Raw genomic sequence first — 20,114 nt, 5'->3', positions numbered from 1 at the left:
TCTCCCACCTGAACTGTGGATCTCTGCAGCTCCTCCAGAGTTCCCATGGGCCTCTTGGCTGCTTCTCTGATGAAAGCTCTCCTTGCTCGGCCGGTCAGTTTAGGTGGACGGCCATGTCTTGGTAGGGTTGCACTTGTGCCATACTCTTTCCGTTTTCCCATGATGGATTGAACAGCGCTCCGTGAGATGTTCAAAGCCTGGGATATTTTTTTTTTATAACCTAACCCTTTTTTACACTTCTCCACAACTTTATCCCTGACCTGTCTGGTGTGTTCCTTGGCTTTCATGGTGTTGTTTGTTCACTAAGGTTCTCTAACAAACCTCTGAGGGCTTCACAAAACAGCTGGATATATACTGTACTGAGATTAAATTACACACAGGTGGACTCTATTTATTAATTAGGTGACTTTTGAAGGTAATCTTTTCCACTAGATTTAAGTTAGGGGTATCAGAGTAAAGGGGGGAGAATACAAATGCACACCACACTTTTCACATATTTGTAAACAATGTTGAAAACCATTTATCATTTTCCTTCCACTTCACAATTATGGCCACTTTGTGTCGGTCTATCACATAAAATCCCAATAAAATACATTTACGTTTTTGGTTGTAACATGACAAAATGTGGAAAATTTCAAAGGGTATGAATACTTTTTCAAGGCACTGTATCTTTCCATAAAACCATTTAATTGTCTTTATGCATCTCTGGAGTGCAGAGAATTGCTCTGTTATTATTACAGTGCTAATGTCTGTGATGGAATACAAGACTCCTGTGTGTGTATTCCTGAACCGCAAAATCCCATGACATAAGGTACATCTTGGTTTTCTTATACTGCCTCTCCATGAAGACCCCGAATGCCTGGGGTGCGGTTTGTGGTGTCGGAAGACCCTCGATCAGTTTGGTTGCTCCCTCTGGTGAACTCTTTCATGTGCAATCAGATACGATTTACGGGAAAAAGACCTCCCACATAGGGAGCAGGAATATGGCTTCAACCCCGTGTGAACCCTCTGATGTCTGCTAAGATCTGACTTCTGGGAAAAACATTTCCCGCATTCTGCGCAGGAATACGGCCTCTCCCCGGTGTGAACCCGATCGTGTTTAATAAGGTGCAGTTTCTGGGTAAAGCATTTCCCGCACTCGGAACATGAATAAGACTTGTCCCCTGTGTGGACGCTTTCGTGCCTGTTAAGAGCCATTTTGTGAGAAAAACATTTTCCACACTCTGAACAGGAATACGGCTTCTCCCCTGTGTGCACCCTTCTGTGCACCATGAGATACGATTTTCGGGAAAAGCATTTGCTGCACTCTGAACACGAAAATGGCTTCTCGCCCGTGTGGACCCTTTCGTGTCTGTTAAGGATGGATTTCTGAGAAAAACATTTCCCGCACTCTGAGCACGTATATGGCTTCTCCCCCGTGTGGACTCTTTTGTGTTTAATTAGCTCAGATTTCTGGGAGAAACATTTCCCGCACTCGGAACATGCATACGGCTTATCCTTTGTGTGAACTCGCTCGTGAATAACAAGATCCGATTTACGGGGGAAACATTTCCCGCACTTGAAACACAAATAGGGCTTCTCCCCCGTGTGAACGATCTCGTGTATGAGAAGAGCCGATTTACGAGAAAAGCTTTTTTCGCACTTAGGGCAGGAATACGGCTTCTCTCCCGTGTGAATGCTTTCGTGTCTGATGAGAGCCGATTTGCGGGGGAATCGTTTCCCACATTCAGGACAGGAATATGGCTTCTCCCCCGAGTGAACCCTCTCGTGCCTTATCAGGCCTGATTCGCAGGGAAAGCATTTCCCACACTCAAAACATGGATGAAGCTTCTGCATGGTGTGGACTGTCTGTGGAGGCATGAGTTTGGCTTCCTCAGCAAAACCCTCACCGCACTCATCAAACCGGAAATGCTCACCCACAGTACAAGCCGAAGGATAGGTGTTGGGGGGAGCGTAATCGGGATAAAACCCTCCATGTATGGAGGGATCAGATGACAGATCCTCACAGTGAAGTTCTGGATGGAAATACGTGGCAATGGGGTTTTCTTCTGAGGAATTGGAGGTGATGTCATCATATTCTATGTCAGAAGTGATAAGAACTTCCTCGATGTGGTCACTGTTGTGTTGGCCATTTGCTGAAATGAAAAATTGGAAATGGTAAGGAACGTTTCTATTCACCAACCTGAAGAACTTAAGACTCATCTCATTGCTCACCATACACCTCTAAACTTCTAGAACGCTTAGTCTACAGCCATCTGAGCTCCAACTTTTTTGACCACCTTACAGTCTGGCTTTCACTGACAGGATTCCACAGAAACTGCCCTACTAAAACTCACTAACGATTTACTAACTGCTAAAACCAATCACCGCTACTCCATACTCATACTACTACTAGACCTCTAGTTGACCACCCGTTCCTCCTCGCTAAAAAACTCCACTGCATTGGCCTCGAAGACTCTGCTCTATCCTGGTTCTCCTCCAATCTATCACAGCAGTCCTTCAGTGTTACTTAAAACTCTATCTCCTTCTCTTTTCTGTAGGGCCCCCCAAGGCTCTGTTCTTGGACCCCTTCTAATCTCCATCTATACCTCCTCCTTTGATCACTTGATAACCTCCTATAGCTTCCAATATTATCTCTACATCGAGGAGACCGAAATCTATTTCTCTATTCCTCACCTTACCCCTTCAGTCTCCTCTCGCATTAAAAACGTATTAACTGACATATCAGCATGGATGTCACACCACTTCCTTGAACGGAATCTCTCGAGAACCGAGCTGATAATATACCCCCCCCTCACCCCTCCATGACTTTTCCATCAAGGTCAATAATGCAACAATCAGTCCCTCCCCTCATGCCAGGGTACTAGGTGTAATCCTAGACTCTGACCTGTCCTTTCAGCCCCAAATCCAATCTCTGTCAAAAGCTTGTAGACTTCACCTCTCCAAAATTTGCCCCTTTTTAACTAATGAAACCACCAAGCTACTCATTCACTCCCTTGTTATTTCCCGTCTTGACTATTGCAACTCTCTTCTCATAGGCCTACCACTTCATAGGCTATCCCCTATTCAGTCTATCATAAATGCGGCTGTCAGACTCATCCACCTTACCAACCGTTCAGTGTCTGCCACCCCTCTCCGCCAATCCCTGCATCGGCTTCTGATCACACAGCAATTTGAAGCGGAGTTCCACCCAAATGTGGAACTTCCGCTCATTTGCTTCCTCCCCCCCTCCAGTGCCACATTTGGCACCTTTCAGGGGGGAGGAGGGAACAGGTACCTGTTTTTGACAGGTACCCTTCCCCACTTCCGGGAAACAGTGTCGCGGTGAACTGAGGTCCCCTCCTCCTATCCCCCACCGCTGAGCCAATCCGAATGCGCAGCGCAGTAGGGACCCGCCTGTGACGCCGCAAGGCTTCACTGATGGGTTTTCTTACAGGCAATGGCGGCGGCAGCACCCGACAGCCGATGGAAACATCGGCTGTGGGGCCAACAAATGAAAAGTCAGCAGCTACAGTATGTGTAGCTGCGGACTTTTAATTTTTGGAGGGGGGGGGGGCGGAACTCCGCTTTAAATTCAAAATACTAACAACATAATACAAAGCCATTCATAACTCGCCCCCGAGCTTCATTACCAATCTTTTCTCCACATATCACCCAAACCCTCCTCTCTGATCCTCCTAAGACCTCCTACTTTCTAGCCCCTCTATCTCCTCCTCCCATGCTCATCTCCAGGACTTCTCCAGAGCCTCTCCCATCCTCTGAAACTCTCTACCTCAGTCTGTCATGTTATCTCCTACTCTGGCTGCCTTTAGGCGATCCCTAAAAACCCCTCTCTCCAGGGAAGCCTATCACACCTCCAACTATTCTTTATCACTTCCATCAGCTCATCCCCCATTTTGTACCACTTGTCCCACCCTATTAGATTATAAGCTCTTATGAGTAGGCTCCTCTCAACCCTCTTGTATTTTATTGTATTGTATCTGTACTGTAACCTTTAGATTGTAAAGCGCTGCGCAAACTGTTGATGCTATATAAATCCTGTATATTAATAAAAATTTACACTATTGCTTTCTATCCTGTGTATACCTATTAGGGATCGACCGATTATTGGCAAAGCCAATATATCGAGGGCTGATCTGCACTTTCTCCAATATATCGGAATCGGCCCCTGAGGTTACCGATATTGCCGATATTTCGGGAAAGTGCTTGTACTGGAGTGATGCCTGCAGCTAGAGGCATCACCCCGGTACCGGCGTCCATAGCCCCGACGGTCGGCTGTCTTGTAATGATAACCGATGCAGCTGAGACCCGGGCAACCAGCCTGCATGGCCGCCAAAGACCCGATCAAAGCTGCATTTGGCTCTGATCGGGTCTCCATGCAAAAACTCATGACATCACTTCCGGGTACTCGGCGCCAGATAAAAAAAAAAAGACAGCATTTAAAACAGCCAAACTTGGCGTTTTGAATGCTTTTAAGTGCTTTTAAATTAGACCCCCATATCCCTACACAAGAGTACCTGTCAAGACATTAAAAAAAAACATTTTTTTAAATGTACGAAAATATCAGCCGATACCGATATGCATTGGCCAAAATATTGGTATCGGTAACGAAAAAAATGATATCGGCCGATCACTAACACCTATTCATTACCAGGACATTTTATTTCAGTTTTTAGTGCTGTGATAACGTGACTGACAATAACTTACTGCAATGCAATGCTGATACCAAATGAATGTTATAGACAGAATATATTTTTTAGACCGATAGAACTTTCTTTTGGTAATATTGGATAACCAGAGTTTTGTTTTTGTTTTTTTACTATAGGAGGAGCACAACCACCCCCAACCCCATTTTGGAAAAATGACACCCCAAGGTGATCTTATTTTTTTCCCAATTTTGTGGGAAATAAAGGAACTTGCTGATATTGAGGTCGTTAAGGTGCAGTTAGTCTTTATAAAACTTTCCCACTGAAGACAAGCAGTAGCAATAAAATTACTCTATTCCCTTGATGAATGCTGGCCAATAGCACTTCGAACACAGCCCCACTCTGACTACAACCCCCACCTTTACAAAAATATCTCACAGTTATTGGTAGTCAGTGGAACTATACCCCCACCTTAAATCTGATGCTGCCTTCCTTCACTCCTTCAATCAATCCTCTTTCCCCCCCTTCCCTCTATTTTCAGAGGAAGAAGAGGGCTGAATGTTTGCAAACACAGGCAGTGTTTACACTTGTGATCCATGAGATTGGTTCACAACGATCACAAGGTACTCAGCTACTCTGATTGGCTCATACATTTTGCCTGTGATCTGTGCTAAAGACAGCTTGATCACAGGTATTCAAAGAGCACTCTAATTGCCTGTACATGGTTTTTGCAACACCTAATAAACAGCACTCCATAAAACAGAGCCCACCTACCTGCTTTTTTTTTTTTTTTTTTACAAAGAAAACAACTACTGCAACAGTATATGGTTAGGGTGGACCTTCATCAGGGTGCATATAACAGGGTGACAATGCAGAAGCACAGTTGAGAGGAGACAGGGACAGAGAGTTGTCACCCCATAGGAGGAAGTGTCTCAGCAATTGCAGGATTATCAGGGATTATTTTAAAACTGAACATCCCTCCGAATGACTGAGTTCAGGTGTCTTCAGTGAAGGGTATTTTTAATACTACAGCATACAAATACTTTGTACACCAGCCTTTCTCAAACCTTTTCAACACAAAGGAAAGATAGAGGAAAGATGCCATTTCCGGTCTCAGGGAACCCCTGCTAAAAATTACTATATCTACAACTCATGATACATTAGTGTGACAGGCCGTGGGAAGAATGCTCCTTACACTTGTAGTCATTGGGAGAATGACAGATACTGTAGTAAAAAAATGAATGGTGTCAGTGGGAACTTATCTGAGAGGCAGAAATTGCTCATTATTCAAGGAACACCTAGCAACCTCTGGGAGTAACCCTGGTTGGGAAACCCTGTTGTAGACAATTGTGTCTTCCAACCTTGTGGTAACAGTTTGGTGAAGGTCCTTTTCTGTTCCACCATGACTGTGCCCTGTGTACGAAGCCAGCTCCATGAAGATATGGTTTGATCAGTGTGGCGTGGAACTCCTTGAATGTCCTGCACAGAGTTCTCACCTCAACCCTATTAAATACCTTTGGGATGAATGGGAACACTGATGGTGAGGGAGGTCTTCTCAACAAACACGAGTACCTGACCTCACAAATGGGTGCAAATTCCCACAGACACCCTCCAAAATATTGTGAAAAGTCTTCCTAGAAGAGTTGAGGCTTATAGCTCAAAGGAGTTCAACTCTATGTTAATGGCCATAGGGGAAGGGGGACAATTCTTTAATGATGGCTGTGGTAGGGGAACAACTCCACTGGTCATGGTTTTGGAATGGGTTGTCCAGCAAGTTTATATAGGTGTGATAGCCACATTTAGCCATAAAGTGTATGGATGAAAGCAACACAAATATAACTGGACGTGACACAGGTTCATACAGTACAAGGGAGATGTTGATTGTTCAAGAACAGGATGGAGGTGTGTCTTCTTGAGACTCCTTCGAACTGAAGTAATGGTTTCGGTGAGCTACAAAAGGTCTTCAACATCACAGAACAAGTCCAGTTGAATGTGACAACTGCTGCCATATATACTATGGCCTGGATAGATGAAAACCTTCACAGACAACTTGAAATATCAAAGGACTTTGCACATCACCTGTATAGCTGCCAACTGTCCCTCATTTGGAAACCTATCCCTCTGTCCCTATTTTTCCTCCATTATTACTCTTTTGGCTCTCATGTGGAGATCTGTAGATGTTAATGGTCCTTCTACTGCAGGGTTTCTGAACCAGGGTTCCTCCAGAGGTTGCTTAGGTTTTCTTGAACAATCAGCAATTTCTGTCTCTCAGATAAGTTCCCACTGACATCATTGATCTTTTTAAGCTATCTGCAATGGGGGAATTCTTCCCAATGACCACAAGTGTAGGGAGCACTGTTAGGGTGCTGGTGGTAACCTGACAGCAGAGATAGGCCCCAATGTTAGCTAGAGGGCGGAGCTTGGACGGGAACCCCCAAGGTAAGTGACACAGGCTAGCCGTAGGTGCGGAATCTAAGTAACCACCGGTTTTCGCCAGAGTCTCTGGTGGTGAGGATGGACTTCGCTGCGTGTGGATACTAGGTTGCGGTCCTCAGGGTCGCCCCACCAAGGGAGAACCGGTCAAGGCAGTAGCGGAACTATCAGGGTCGCAGCGGTTGCGCTCGCGACCGGGCCCTGGAGTTCCGCTACCTGAGGGGGGGCCCGCCAGCCCCCGTTCTCTTACCGCGGCCGCGGCGTGAGGGGGCCCGTCCGTCCGCCTGACTGTTCCGTGTCCGCTAGTGGCTGTCTGGCTGAGACTGAGAGACGATCGTTGTGCGGGCGGGCGGGGGGGGGGGGGGAGAGGTGTCTAAAGCAGCCAGTTTTCTGTGTAAAGCTGCAATCTTCTGCTGTGCTGCCTGCACCGCCCCCAGCCCTGCCGATCCTCCAATCAGAGCTGATGCAGTGAGGCAGTGACATCAATAGAGTGCAGGGGGAGGAGGAGTTCTCCCCTCTGCGAGTGCGAAGAGACTACATGCTGTGCCTGCTAGAAGTGTGCCTGCCTGGCTGGAGTTGCTGACTGACTGAGGGGGAAGCTGACTGACTGCTAAGTGCTAATTGTAAGTGAACTAACTTGCCTTTTTGATCCCAAACTCCACCCTTGCTGGCTTGCTGGAATGCTGCCTCTTAATGATCCCAGACCCATGTCTGGCACAGAACAGATCTCATCCCTATCTACAACAGAGGTGTTGGGGGGTGTAGGGATGAGATCTGTGGTGGTGGGGGGATGGGATCAGTAAGACAGGGGTGGTGGTGGTGGGGGAGGATGACACCACATCCCACCCCTCCTCCACCCCCCCCCCCCACCATCACCCCCACTGATCCCTCTCCACCATCACCTCTTCACCACCGCCATTGATCCCACCCCCTCCCAACCATCACCCCCCCTCACAACCATCACCCCCCCCTCACCACCATCACCCCCCCTCACCACCGCCATTGATCCCACCCCCTTCACCATTACCGCCACTAATCTCCCCCCCCCTTCACCACCATCACCACCTCTGATCACACCCCCCCTCCCCACCACCGCCGCCACTGATCACACCCCCCTCCCCACCACGGCGCAACTGATCACTCCCCCTCCCCACCACCGCCACCACTGATCACCCCCCCTCCCCACCACCGCCGCCACTGATCACACCCCCCTCCCCACCATCACCACCTCTGATCACACCACCCTCCCCACCACCGCCACCACTGATCACCCCCCCTCCCCACCACCGCCGCCACTGATCACACCCCCCTTCCCACCACGGCACCACTGATCACACCCCCCTCCCCATCACCGCCACCACTGATCACCCCCCCTCCCCACCACCGCCGCCACCGATCACCCCCCCTCCCCACCACGGCGCCACTGATCACACCCCCCTCCCCACCATGGCGCCACTGATCACACCCCCTCCCCACCACGGCGCCACCGATCACACCCCCTCCCCACCACGGCGCCACTGATCACACCCCCCTCCCCACCACGGCGCCACTGATCACACCCCCTCCCCACCACGGCGCCACTGATCACACCCCCTCCCCACCACGGCGCCACTGATCACACCCCCCTCCCCACCACGGCGCCACTGATCACACCCCCCTCCCCACCACTGATCACACCCCCCTCCCCACCACGGCGCCACTGATCACACCCCCCTCCCCACCACGGCGCCACTGATCACACCCCCCTCCCCACCACCGCCGCCACTGATCACACCCCCCTCCTCACCACCGCCGCCACTGAACACACCCCCCTCCCCACCATTGCCGCCGTTGAACCCAGAAACAGAAATGTTTTACTTTGTTATACGTTGGAAAAAAAAAAAGTGTCAAAAATATGTTTTTTCGGGGGGGGGGGGGGGGGGGGGCCCTTCATGATTTCTTGCACCGGGGCCCTGAGAAATCTAGTTACGCCCCTGGGTCAAGGTCCAAAGGCAGGTAAACAGACAAAGGAGATCCGAGAGAATGGTCAAACAAGCCGGGGTCAGGACGGGCAGCAGACGAGCGGAGTCAGGAACAAGCCAAAAGGTCAACAGGTAATCAGCAGGAAACAGGTCACAGGTTCAGGAACAACGGCAGGAGCTGAAGACAAGACAGCAATGTGCCAATGCATCAGCTGCCTTTAAATAGGCCTTCTTTGGCGCCAAAACGTCTGGGTCAGTGCGTGCAAACGTGAGAACACATGACGTGCGCATTGGCTAATTCGCGCATGCGTATTAACCAATTAGCAGTTTCTAACAAACGGTTTCTAACAAGCACTCTTCCCACTGACCCTCACACTAATGTATCATGAGTTGTAGATATAGTAAATATTACCAGGGGTTTCCTAAGACTGGTCCAGTGCCTTATGCAGGTGGAAATTAGGCAAAACTTCTTTGATACAAAGCTATCCAATCTTTATTGTACATAGATCGTATAAAACCCTCCACTTACCTGGCAATGTAAGGAGGTGTAAATTCTCCACCACTACGTCCTCCGACAGATCCTTGTGTCCTTCTAAATACTCCCACTCCTCCATGGAGAAATAGACAGCGACATCCTGACACCGGATAGGAACCTGACACACACAATGATACCATCACCATCCAGACATACCGCTTCTGATCCCAGATAATGTCCCAAATTGTCTGCAACGCTCACCTCTCCTGTCAAAAGCATTATGATTTTGTTAATGACCTCCAAAATCTTCTTGTCATTCCTCTCTGGAGAAGGCTCCATGGTGGGGATCCGGCTCCGGTTCCATCCTTCTGACGCACGAGATTGGCTGCCGAGTGTCACATGATCATCAGATGCCCTCTTTACTATGGAGAACTCCTGCATATTAGATGATACATATATAAGTTTAAAAAGTAGAGTGCTTAAAGTGTATGTAATCTCCAACAATGAACTACTTGTATTTTCTCCCCTTTGGCTCATTAAATTTACCATTGAAAGCGTTAGGCCCCTTTCACACATACGGTCCAATCAGATCCGCCTGTCAGTTTTTCAGGCGGACCTGATCGGATGCCCCATGCATCCCTATGGGGCAGCGGATGTCAGCGGAGACATGTCCTCTGACACCTGCTGCCATCTGATCTGATACTGTCCGTCAAATCCGGACGGATGGAAACCCTATTTTCTCATCCCATTTCCCCATAGAGGACAGCGGAGCTGTCATCCGCTTGCTCAGCAGGGATCGGCGGATCGATTCCCCGCTGAGCAGAACAGACTCCGTCGAGGGAACAGAGCCATGTAAAAGGGGCCTTATTGTTTTTTCTATTCATTAACCAGTTCTGGACCGGAAGGATTTGCCCCCTTAATGACCAGGCCATTTTGTTGCGATTCAGCACTGCATCACTTTAATGAAAAATTGCACGGTCGTGCGACGCTGTACCAAAATAAAATTGATGTCCTTTTTTTCCCACAAACAGAGCTTTCTTTTGGTGGTATTTGATCGCCTGTGCGATTTTCATTTTTTGTGCTATAAACAAAAAAAGAGCAACATTTCTGAAAAAAAAAAAAAACAATATTTTTCACTTTCTGCTATATAACATTCCGCCCCCAAAAAAATAAATAAATAAAAAAATCAACATTTTTCATCCTTATAGGCCAATTTGTATTCTGCTACATATTTTTGGTAAAAAAAAAAAAAAAAATCACAATAAGCGTATTTTGATTGGTTTGGGCAAAAGTTATCGCGTCTACAAACTAGGGGAAAGATTTATGTCACTTTATTTTTTTTTTAGTAATGGCGGCGATCTTTTTTAGCGGGACTGCGACATTGCAGCAGACAGATCGGACCCCAAAGTGACATTTTTGACACTTTTGGTCGGGACCAGTGACATTACTACAGTAATCAGTGCTAAAAATATGCACTGTCACTGTACTAATGACACTGGCAGGGAAGGGGGTAACCTAGTGGATGATCAAAGGGTTAAGTGTGAGCCTAGGGGAGTGTTTACTAACTGTGGGGGTGGGGCTTGTGAAATGATCATAGAGACCTGTGTTCCTATATAGAAGGATCACAGGCGCTCTGTGATCATTCCGGAGAGAAGAACGGTCAGATGTGGTTACAATAGCTGACCGTCCTTCTCTCTCAGCGGGGAGCGATCGCGGGGGTCTGCGGGCAATCACGGCCGCCGGCCCCGTGCATTGGCATCCTCACTGCCTAGCGGGGGCAGGAGTGCGCCACCAGCGGCGCGCGCTCGCCCCACAGCACCACGCACGTGACCAATGTAGGGCTACGTCAGTTCGTGTAGGAGAGGCTGCCTGCCGCAGTAAATGTGCAGCTGGTGGTCTTAATGTGGTTAAAGTCTAGAACACTGCATGTTGATCCTGCCAGACATCCAATGAGCTAATACCTTCCTGTGCTCTCTGCCTGTGATGCACTGAAAATCCAAGCAGTGTAATCAGCCCTACAAAGTTCACATCTATAGATACATTACAAAATAGAGAGAGTGTTGTCACCCTAGGACAGCTGATCTGCAGGGCCGCTACATTATTATCTGCACTTACTACTGTATACTCTGAATAAGAAACAAGTACCCTTCTTACCTCATTTGCTGAACACTTTACATGTCCATCAGTCTACTTTCTCCACTGCAGCTGGCACTCAACCGCAGCAGCATTGCAGAGGGAGGGGAATTCAAGAGGAACATGGTTCCTCTATGGTTTCCTGAGTCACTGTGGGGGCTATTCCATTGGATGCTGGCACCCCATGTGACTCTAGTGGCCATCTTGGGTCGGGTTGAGTCTATTTAAGACCTGGCACGCATTTCGTGTGTGTGTGTGGATAGTGTAGGGACAGGTCACCCATGTGTCAAGGACAGTACTTAGCGGCAGGGAGAGGTTCCAGGGAGAGGAAAAGAGCAAGGACAAGCCATCCTTTCTGGAAGCCTCCTTATTTGGGTTTAGAAGAGCCAAGTTGCATTCCGCCCCTCAAGACAGACGCTGTCAGTGCCCCCAAGATCTACTGTTATACTTTTTGCTGTAGCATTCTGTGAGTGCACCCGGTGAGTTTGTCTTCCACTCGGGTAGTTGTGCTTTATTGAACTTTCATCAATAGAGTTCTGTTACTGCAACCAGACCCTAAGTGGTTACTGTCACTGCACTACGCTGCACCTCCCCACGCTTGCATAGAGGCAATTTTATCTTATATCTAAAGACTATACACATTTCTCACATCCTCGTTACAGCCAGTCCTGGACTTACCAAGTTTTTGTTCACAACCAATTTCTCCAACAACTAATCCCCTGGTGACCCTGACCATGACAATATTCCAGTGACTTGAAAATCTATATTTCTCAAAGCCCACACCTCTTCTTGGTGTCTAAATATCGGATGATGTATCAGATATGGACACAGCAGAAATTTTAGTCTAATTGGATCAAACTTGGTACATTGTTGGCTAATTCATTGTTCGCTTTTGGTTTTCACTGTATTTTTTTCCTCACACCAAGTTCAACATTGGTACGTCCAATGCGCTCATAATTCTGGAAGAATTCCAACATCTTCTTGTGAAACTTATTCTACAGTGCATTGCGAAAGTATTCGGCCCCCTTGAACTTTTCGACCTTTTGCCACATTTCAGGCTTTAAACATAAAGATATAAAACTGTAATTTTTTGTGAAAAATCAACAAGTGGGACACAACCATGAAGTGGAACGAAATTTATTGGATATTTCAAACTTTTTTAACAAATAAAAAACTGAAAAACTGGGCGTGCAAAATTATTCAGCCCCCTTAAGTTAATACTTTGTAGCGCCACCTTTTGCTGCGATTACAGCTGTAAGTGGCTTGGGGTATGTCTCTATCAGTTTTGAACATCGAGAGACTGAAATTTTTGCCCATTCCTCCTTGCAAAACAGCTCGAGCTCAGTGAGGTTGGATGGAGAGCGTTTGTGAACAGCAGTTTTCAGTTCTTTCCACAGATTCTCGATTGGATTCAGGTCTGGACTTTGACTTGGCCATTCTAACACCTGGATATGTTTATTTGTGAACCATTTCATTGTAGATTTTACTTTATGTTTTGGATCATTGTCTTGTTGGAAGACAAATCTCCGTCCCAGTCTCAGGTCTTTTGCAGACTCCATCAGGTTTTCTTCCAGAATGGTCCTGTATTTGGCTCCATCCATCTTCCCATCAATTTTAACCATCTTCCCTGTCCCTGCTGAAGAAAAGCAGGCCCAAACCATGATGCTGCCACCACCATGTTTGACAGTGGGGGATGGTGTGTTCAGGGTGATGAGCTGTGTTGCTTTTACGCCAAACATAACGTTTTGCATTGTTGCCAAAAAGTTTGATTTTGGTTTCATCTGACCAGAGCACCTTCTTCCACATGTTTGGTGTCTCCCAGGTGGCTTGTGGCAAACTTTAAATGACACTTTTTATGGATATCTTTAAGAAATGGCTTTCTTCTTGCCACTCTTCCATAAAGGCCAGATTTGTGCAGTATACGACTGATTGTTGTCCTATGGACAGAGTCTCCCACCTCAGCTGTAGATCTCTGCAGTTCATCCAGAGTGATCATGGGCCTCTTGGCTGCATCTCTGATCAGTCTTCTCCTTGTATGAGCTGAAAGTTTAGAGGGACGGCCAGGTCTTCGTAGATTTGCAGTGGTCTGATACTCCTTCCATTTCAATATTATCGCTTGCACAGTGCTCCTTGGGATGTTTAAAGCTTGGGAAATCTTTTTGTATCCAAATCCGGCTTTAAACTTCTCCACAACAGAATCTCGGACCTGCCTGGTGTGTTCCTTGTTCTTCATGATGCTCTCTGCGCTTTAAACGGACCTCTGAGACTATCACAGTGCAGGTGCATTTATACGGAGACTTGATTACACACAGGTGGATTCTATTTATCATCATTAGTCATTTAGGTCAACATTGGATCATTCAGAGATCCTCACTGAACTTCTGCACCTCCACTGAAACATCAGCAATACAAAATATTTAAAAAATTGAAAAAAAAAAATAAAATGTTGGCAATATTTTGTATAGCTAATTGCGTATATTATCACTGAAGCTGACATTATCTAATCTGCATACATTATTTTTATTATAATTCAGGGTTTTTACAAATTCACTGAAACCTCACCAACAAATCCCCACAGTTTTCTATACAAGGCCTCTCTACCAAAACTCAATGCTGACCAGCCAGCCATGCTAGGAGCAGATGGCTTTTCGTCCTTAACTTATAAGAAGTTAAAAGTATTTCCAATCCTGTGCTAAGTTCCATTCCATCTCATTGTTAAACATTGACATTAAAATTCTAATAAAACTGATGGCCAAGCAACTGAATTCTCTCCTTAAAGCGGAGTTCCAGCATTTTTTTTTTAACTCACTCCCGTGATGGTCACCAATTATGTATTAGAAAATGGCATATGCCACACCTGACAACGTTTTCTGTGTTATTGAAAGTATTGGTACTCACTGTACCCTCCTGTTCCAGCAATTGTCCATCCTGAGTGTGGGCATCTGAAGCCCGCTAGGAGTCTCTTCCAGGATAAGGTGCTGCTGGCTACCCAGCAAGCACCTCCTGATCTCACACATGTGCAGTGGCACTTTTTCATGGCCATAGCCTATCCTAGCATCGCGTCATTTCTGCTTTAGAAGTAGCGCGATGCTAGTCACAGACGATGCCCATTGGCTCCTGGGATTGCTTACACTGGTATCCCAGGAGCCATTGTGAAGAGGATTTTACGTACTGTGCCGCGGCCGGGTTTGGATGGAAGTGCATCTTTTTTAGAAGAAAAGGTAAAAAAGGTACTTTATATTTAAAAAAAAAAAAAAGACACCATCCAAAAGGGAATGGCGGAGTGATGAGCAGGACATTCATATTTAGATGCAAATTTGGGTGGAACTCCGCTTTAATCCACTCATCCATAGGGACCAACTTGATCATCCATAGAGACCAACCCACTCATCCATATGAACAAACCCACTCATCCATTTGAACCAACCCGATCATCCATAGGAGCCAACCCACTCATGCATAGGAACCAACCCATTCAAGTTAAAAGTATATCCAATCCTGGGCTAAAAACATTAAAATTCTATTTAAACTCTAGGCCAAGCAACTTAATTCTCTCCTTAATCCACTCATCCATAGGGACCAACTTGATCATTTATAGGAACCAACCCACTCATCCATATAAACAAACCCAATGATCCAGGTGAACCAAATCACTCATCCATATAAACCAAACCGATCATCCATAGGAAACCAACCTGATCGTCCATAGGAACCAACCTGATCATCCATATGGACCAACCCACTCATCCATATGGACCAACCCGATCATCCATAGGAACCAACCCACTCATCCATAGGAACCAAGCTGATCATCCATAGGGCTAATATAAAGGAGATAACCGCGCTAGTACAGTAATGGAAAGCTGCAGCTTCAGGTGAGACAGCACCAAAAAAAAGACAAATAGGAAAAAGCCGTGCTACTGACCCAAATCGAGATACTAAAAATGATAGTCTCTAAAAGAACAAATTACAAATAGGTACCCAAGGTGAAATCATTCACACATGTAGCTCACACATGTAAATAAGGTATACCATCAGCTTAGCAAAGTAAGTCCATACATACACAGAGATGATGCAATACAATTAAGTTGTTGCAATGAAAATATTAATGTCATATTGGTCAAAGACCATAAAGTTCTTAAATTCATATAAGGTCGATATAGTCCCAGAAAGGAATGCCCAAAATGGTGAAGAAAGGAAATCCAATATGTTAACACCTCAGTGCTGCACACAGGTAACACACTTATCTCCTTACCAGATGGAAAAGGTAATTGAGCATACAGTGGTTTTCCACACAGCGCCCCTCAGGCAGGATCACAGCAGCCAGAGCCTCCAGATAGCCAGAATGATGATGATACCAGTAACGGCCACAGGGTAGAACTCAGTGCATGTGCAAGAAAAAAGGGACTGGATAGTGTGATACCGTTCAGACTCTTTATTCCATAAACATTAAAAGCATACTCACATGTTGGAGAAAGGAAAACACTTGTCAAACATATAAAAGCCGGCCGGCTCTCGTATAGCCCGTTCCTCCGGACAGCGTAGTGACGTCAGCACGCCGTACCCTACGCGCTCGTCTGCAAAGACTTCAATGGGGACCAACCCATTCATCCAACCCAATAATACATTGGAACCAACCCACTCATCCATATAAACAAACCCACTAATTTATAGAAACCAACCCACTCATCCATAGGAACCAAGCCGATCATCCACGGGAAACCAAGTTGATCATCCATGGGAAACCAAGTTGATCATCCATGGGAAACCAAGTTGATCATAGGGACCAACCTATTCATCCAAATTGATAATGCATAGGAATCAACCCACTGATCCATATGGACCAACCCACTCATCCACAGGGACCAGGTGGACTACATTCCTTGACCCTTGGCATTAGACACGCAGTCCTTCTTAATCGGTTAACCTTTCAGAGATCTCGGTAAATTATGTTACTTACTTTTATATATGTATAAAGCTTTCAACACGTTGTCTTGGTCATACCCGCATACTCCATTATGTCACTGGGGCTCTACATGGTAATAACACCAAAGGGAAAACATTTATTATATTGCAGCTTACCAATTCTTAGATGTGATGGCTGCATTTGTTTTCTTTTTTGTTTTTTTTTACATGAATTTCCATTGCAGCACGCTGGGCTAGATTGCAGTTTGAATGGAACACAAATGTTTTACCATTCAGTTAAAAGTCGGTCACCACACATAGTGGGAACTGGAGCTAGGAGTGAAGGAGTGTAAAATTCCCAGAATCTCCTCACCTCTCCAAGCAGTAGGTAGATAATCTCCATGGTAAGACTCAATATCGTCTCTGTCATGGTCATCCTCTCCTCCTCCATCCTGGTAGAATGTAGATGAGACCGGGGGAAGGTAAGGGGAGCGAGCTTCTCACCAGAGAGACAGAAATTCTGAGACGATGTTCATCTACAAATACACACAGTGACCGTCTGTTGAATCAGTCTATAACTGATAGATTCCCAATGCAATCAATACATCCCCATATACTCATTACATTCCCAATGCAATCAATACATCTGCATATACTCAATACATTCCCAATGCAATCAATACATCCCCATTTACTCAATACATTCCCAATGCAATCAATACATCCCCATTTACTCAATACATTCCCAATGCAATCAATACATCCCCCATATACTCAATACATTCACAATGCAATCAATACATCTCCATATACTGAATACATTCCCTATGCAATCAATACATCCCCATTTACTCAATACATTCCCAATGCAATCAATACATCCCCATATACTCAATACATTCACAATGCAATCAGTATATCCCCATATACTGAATGCATTCCCAGTGCAATCAATTCATTTCCATATACTCAATACATTACCAATGCAATCAATACAGTCCTATATCCTCAGTACAATCAATGCAATCAGTACATCCCCATATACTCAATAGTACATTCCCTATGCAATCAATACATCCCCATATACTCAAATCATTCCCTATGTAATCAATACATCCCCATATACTCAATACATTCCCAATGCAACCAATACATCCCCATTTCAATCAATGCATCCCCATTTATTCCCAATGCAATCAATACATTCCCAATGTTATCAATACATCCCCATAAATTCAATGTATTCCCAATGCAATCAATACATTCCCATATACTCAATACATTCCCATTACAATTAATACATTCCCAATGTAATCAATACATTTGGATACATTTGTTACATTCTGTTAGTGTTTCTTCTTTGTGAAATTTCTAGAATTTATTCTTCAGATCTACAAATCACAAATAGTTCTATTTATAAAGCAGGGAATGTGATATTCACCCAACATTCCCTGCGGGGGAATCCACCACCTAATGTAAAACACATGGAGCAGAACATTCACATACATAGTACTGTGTGTCTATAGACTCACACACTGCAGACAGTCCATACACACAGAATGAGAACAGATACCGAGAATTACACCCAGCATACAGGACAGGAGAAGTAGTACTGTGCAGAGTCCATACATACAGAATAAGAACAGATACCGAGAATTACACCCGGCATACAGGACAGGAGAAGTAGTACTGTGCAGAGTCCATACATACAGAATAAGAACAGATACTGAGAATTATACCCGACATACAGGACAGGAGAAGTGGTACTGTGCAGAGTCCATACATACAGAATAAGAACAGATACTGAGAATTACACCCAGCATACAGGACAGGAGAAGTAGTACTGTGCAGAGTCCATACATACAGAATAAGAACAGATACTGAGAATTACACCCGGCATACAGGACAGGAGAAGTAGTACTGTGCAGAGTCCATACATACAGAATAAGAACAGATACCGAGAATTACACCCGGCATACAGGACAGGAGAAGTAGTACTGTGCAGAGTCCATACATACAGAATAAGAACAGATACTGAGAATTATACCCAGCATACAGGTGATTGTTGTTTGGTGACCCCGTCTCAGTGATTGGTGTTTGGTGACCCCGGCTCGGTGGGATGGATGGTCTCACCTGGTGGTCAGTACGGTGGGGATCTCAGTGTATGGAGAGGAAGGGGCGGCCCGGTGTGGAGGAAGTACTCAGCTCTCCTGATACAGGAGGATCCCTCCATGTGCTGAGGATGGGGGACTCACATTACACTCCCCCCTCCTCCTCATATACCTTCCCACTTAACCCTTTCTTTGCCTCCATCTCATCCATGCAGTGTGTGTGTACAGTATGTGTATATAAAATGATGAGGATGATTATTATTATACAGGATTTATATAGAGCCAACAGTTTGCTTTGTACTTTACAAAATGCTGGCAGACATTACAGCCAATACAGAGAGATCAGAGATCAGAGAGATCAGAGAGTTATTTTGTTTCTATTTTGTTACAATATCAACAACAAAACGGAAACATTATTCTACATATTTATAAACATCTTCTTCCTGATTTATTATAATATCCTGTTATCCGTTTTCTTCCTGTCCTTATAATTACATTATTTATCACTTTTTCTGAAAACTTTATAGAGGTATTTCGGTATTTCTTTCTCTGTGTATATATATATATATACACAGTAAACCCCCGTTCTATCACAGTTCAGTTTTTGCGGTCCCGGTAAATTGCCTTTTCTTTCTGTAAGACCTATTTTTTTTTTTTAAATTAAAAGTTCTAATTAGTTTTTCATAGAATAACAAACAAGCATTACAGGTTCAGCAAACAATTAACCACTTGCCGACCGGTCACCTTGACTGTACTGCGGCAAAGTGGCTCGATTCCGTCCAGCGACGTAGACCTACGTCGCTGGACTCCTCCCCCTGTAGGCGGCGCTCCCGCTGTTTTCAGTCACAGCGGGAGTCGGGCCAGGGGAGGAGCGGTGGCGATTGCCGCTGCTCTTCCCCGATCGTCGGGGAATCGAGTTTGGAGAATCGCAAAAAGTGGCCTGGACGTAAGACAGCAAAATCCTCCGGTGGTAAAGTGGTTAACAGGTACATGGCCATACAATGATAAAGATTTTGTGTTCAATGGAGCAAATATAAACCAAAACAGGAACACTCGGGCATCCCTTGCCTGAAACTTGCATCATCAAACGTAATTAGGTGAGAGACTGATCATGCCTGGTTCTGCGTCCCGAAGAGACGCATTTTAACACACCACCATAATAAACAACAGGTGTACAGTAGGCAGCTGGAAAGATCCCCTCCCACAGGGAGGACACAAGTAAAATGAAAAAGCAGTAAAGCTAGAAACAGAGCAGGTGAAAAAAAGGGAAAAGGGAAGAGGGGCCAGGGCGAGGCTGCAGGGGCAGAACCTCAAAGAATTGCCAAAAGGCACAATATGATCAGCCGGGTTCTTGCAGATAGGCATCAGTGCCAGAAAAATATACCCATGGTCTCCACAGTTCCCTAGTGTTTCTTCAGTATTTTTAATGGTGGCTGTCAGATGCTTCATT

At 45.5% G+C, this 20,114-nt stretch overlaps 1 protein-coding gene across 6 annotated transcripts; it reads right to left on the bottom strand.

Annotated features, from left to right (window-relative positions):
* Nucleotides 1-841: 841 nt before the first annotated feature.
* On the bottom strand, nt 842-18,713 carry LOC309557079 (uncharacterized protein). Of its 6 annotated transcripts, none has more exons than XM_082259685.1 (5): nt 18,572-18,713; nt 16,927-17,089; nt 9,777-9,950; nt 9,570-9,693; nt 842-2,135 (listed from the first exon to the last, which is right to left on the bottom strand). In XM_082259685.1, the coding sequence occupies exons 2-5, from the start codon at nt 17,002-17,004 to the stop codon at nt 895-897; spliced, it is 1,617 nt and encodes a 538-aa protein (XP_082115811.1). In that variant the 5' UTR covers nt 17,005-17,089; nt 18,572-18,713; the 3' UTR covers nt 842-894. The 6 variants fall into 6 exon arrangements, with proteins under 6 accessions (XP_082115811.1, XP_082115814.1, XP_082115812.1 ...); XM_082259688.1 differs by having other exon boundaries at nt 18,589-18,713; XM_082259686.1 differs by having other exon boundaries at nt 18,610-18,670.
* Between the last annotated feature and the right edge of the window lie 1,401 nt (nt 18,714-20,114).

This window comes from Pelophylax lessonae, assembly GCF_965119305.1.
Source record: "Pelophylax lessonae genome assembly, chromosome: 5".
In the NCBI taxonomy this organism is placed as follows: domain Eukaryota; kingdom Metazoa; phylum Chordata; class Amphibia; order Anura; family Ranidae; genus Pelophylax; species Pelophylax lessonae.
The sequence above is the reverse complement of the archived record's forward strand: the minus strand, read 5'-3'. Positions and strand labels throughout refer to the sequence as shown.

Excerpts from the sequence above, each read along its gene's own strand:
- LOC309557079 (XM_082259685.1), bottom strand. The coding sequence starts at position 17,004 with ATGGAGGAGGAGAGGATGACCATGACAGAGACGATATTGAGTCTTACC. Across the intron at positions 9,694-9,776 it reads TAATGCTTTTGACAGGAGAG|GTTCCTATCCGGTGTCAGGA; the intron begins GTGAGCGTTGCA and ends TGTGTGTGTCAG. Across the intron at positions 2,136-9,569 it reads ACACCTCCTTACATTGCCAG|CAAATGGCCAACACAACAGT; the intron begins GTAAGTGGAGGG and ends TTTTCATTTCAG.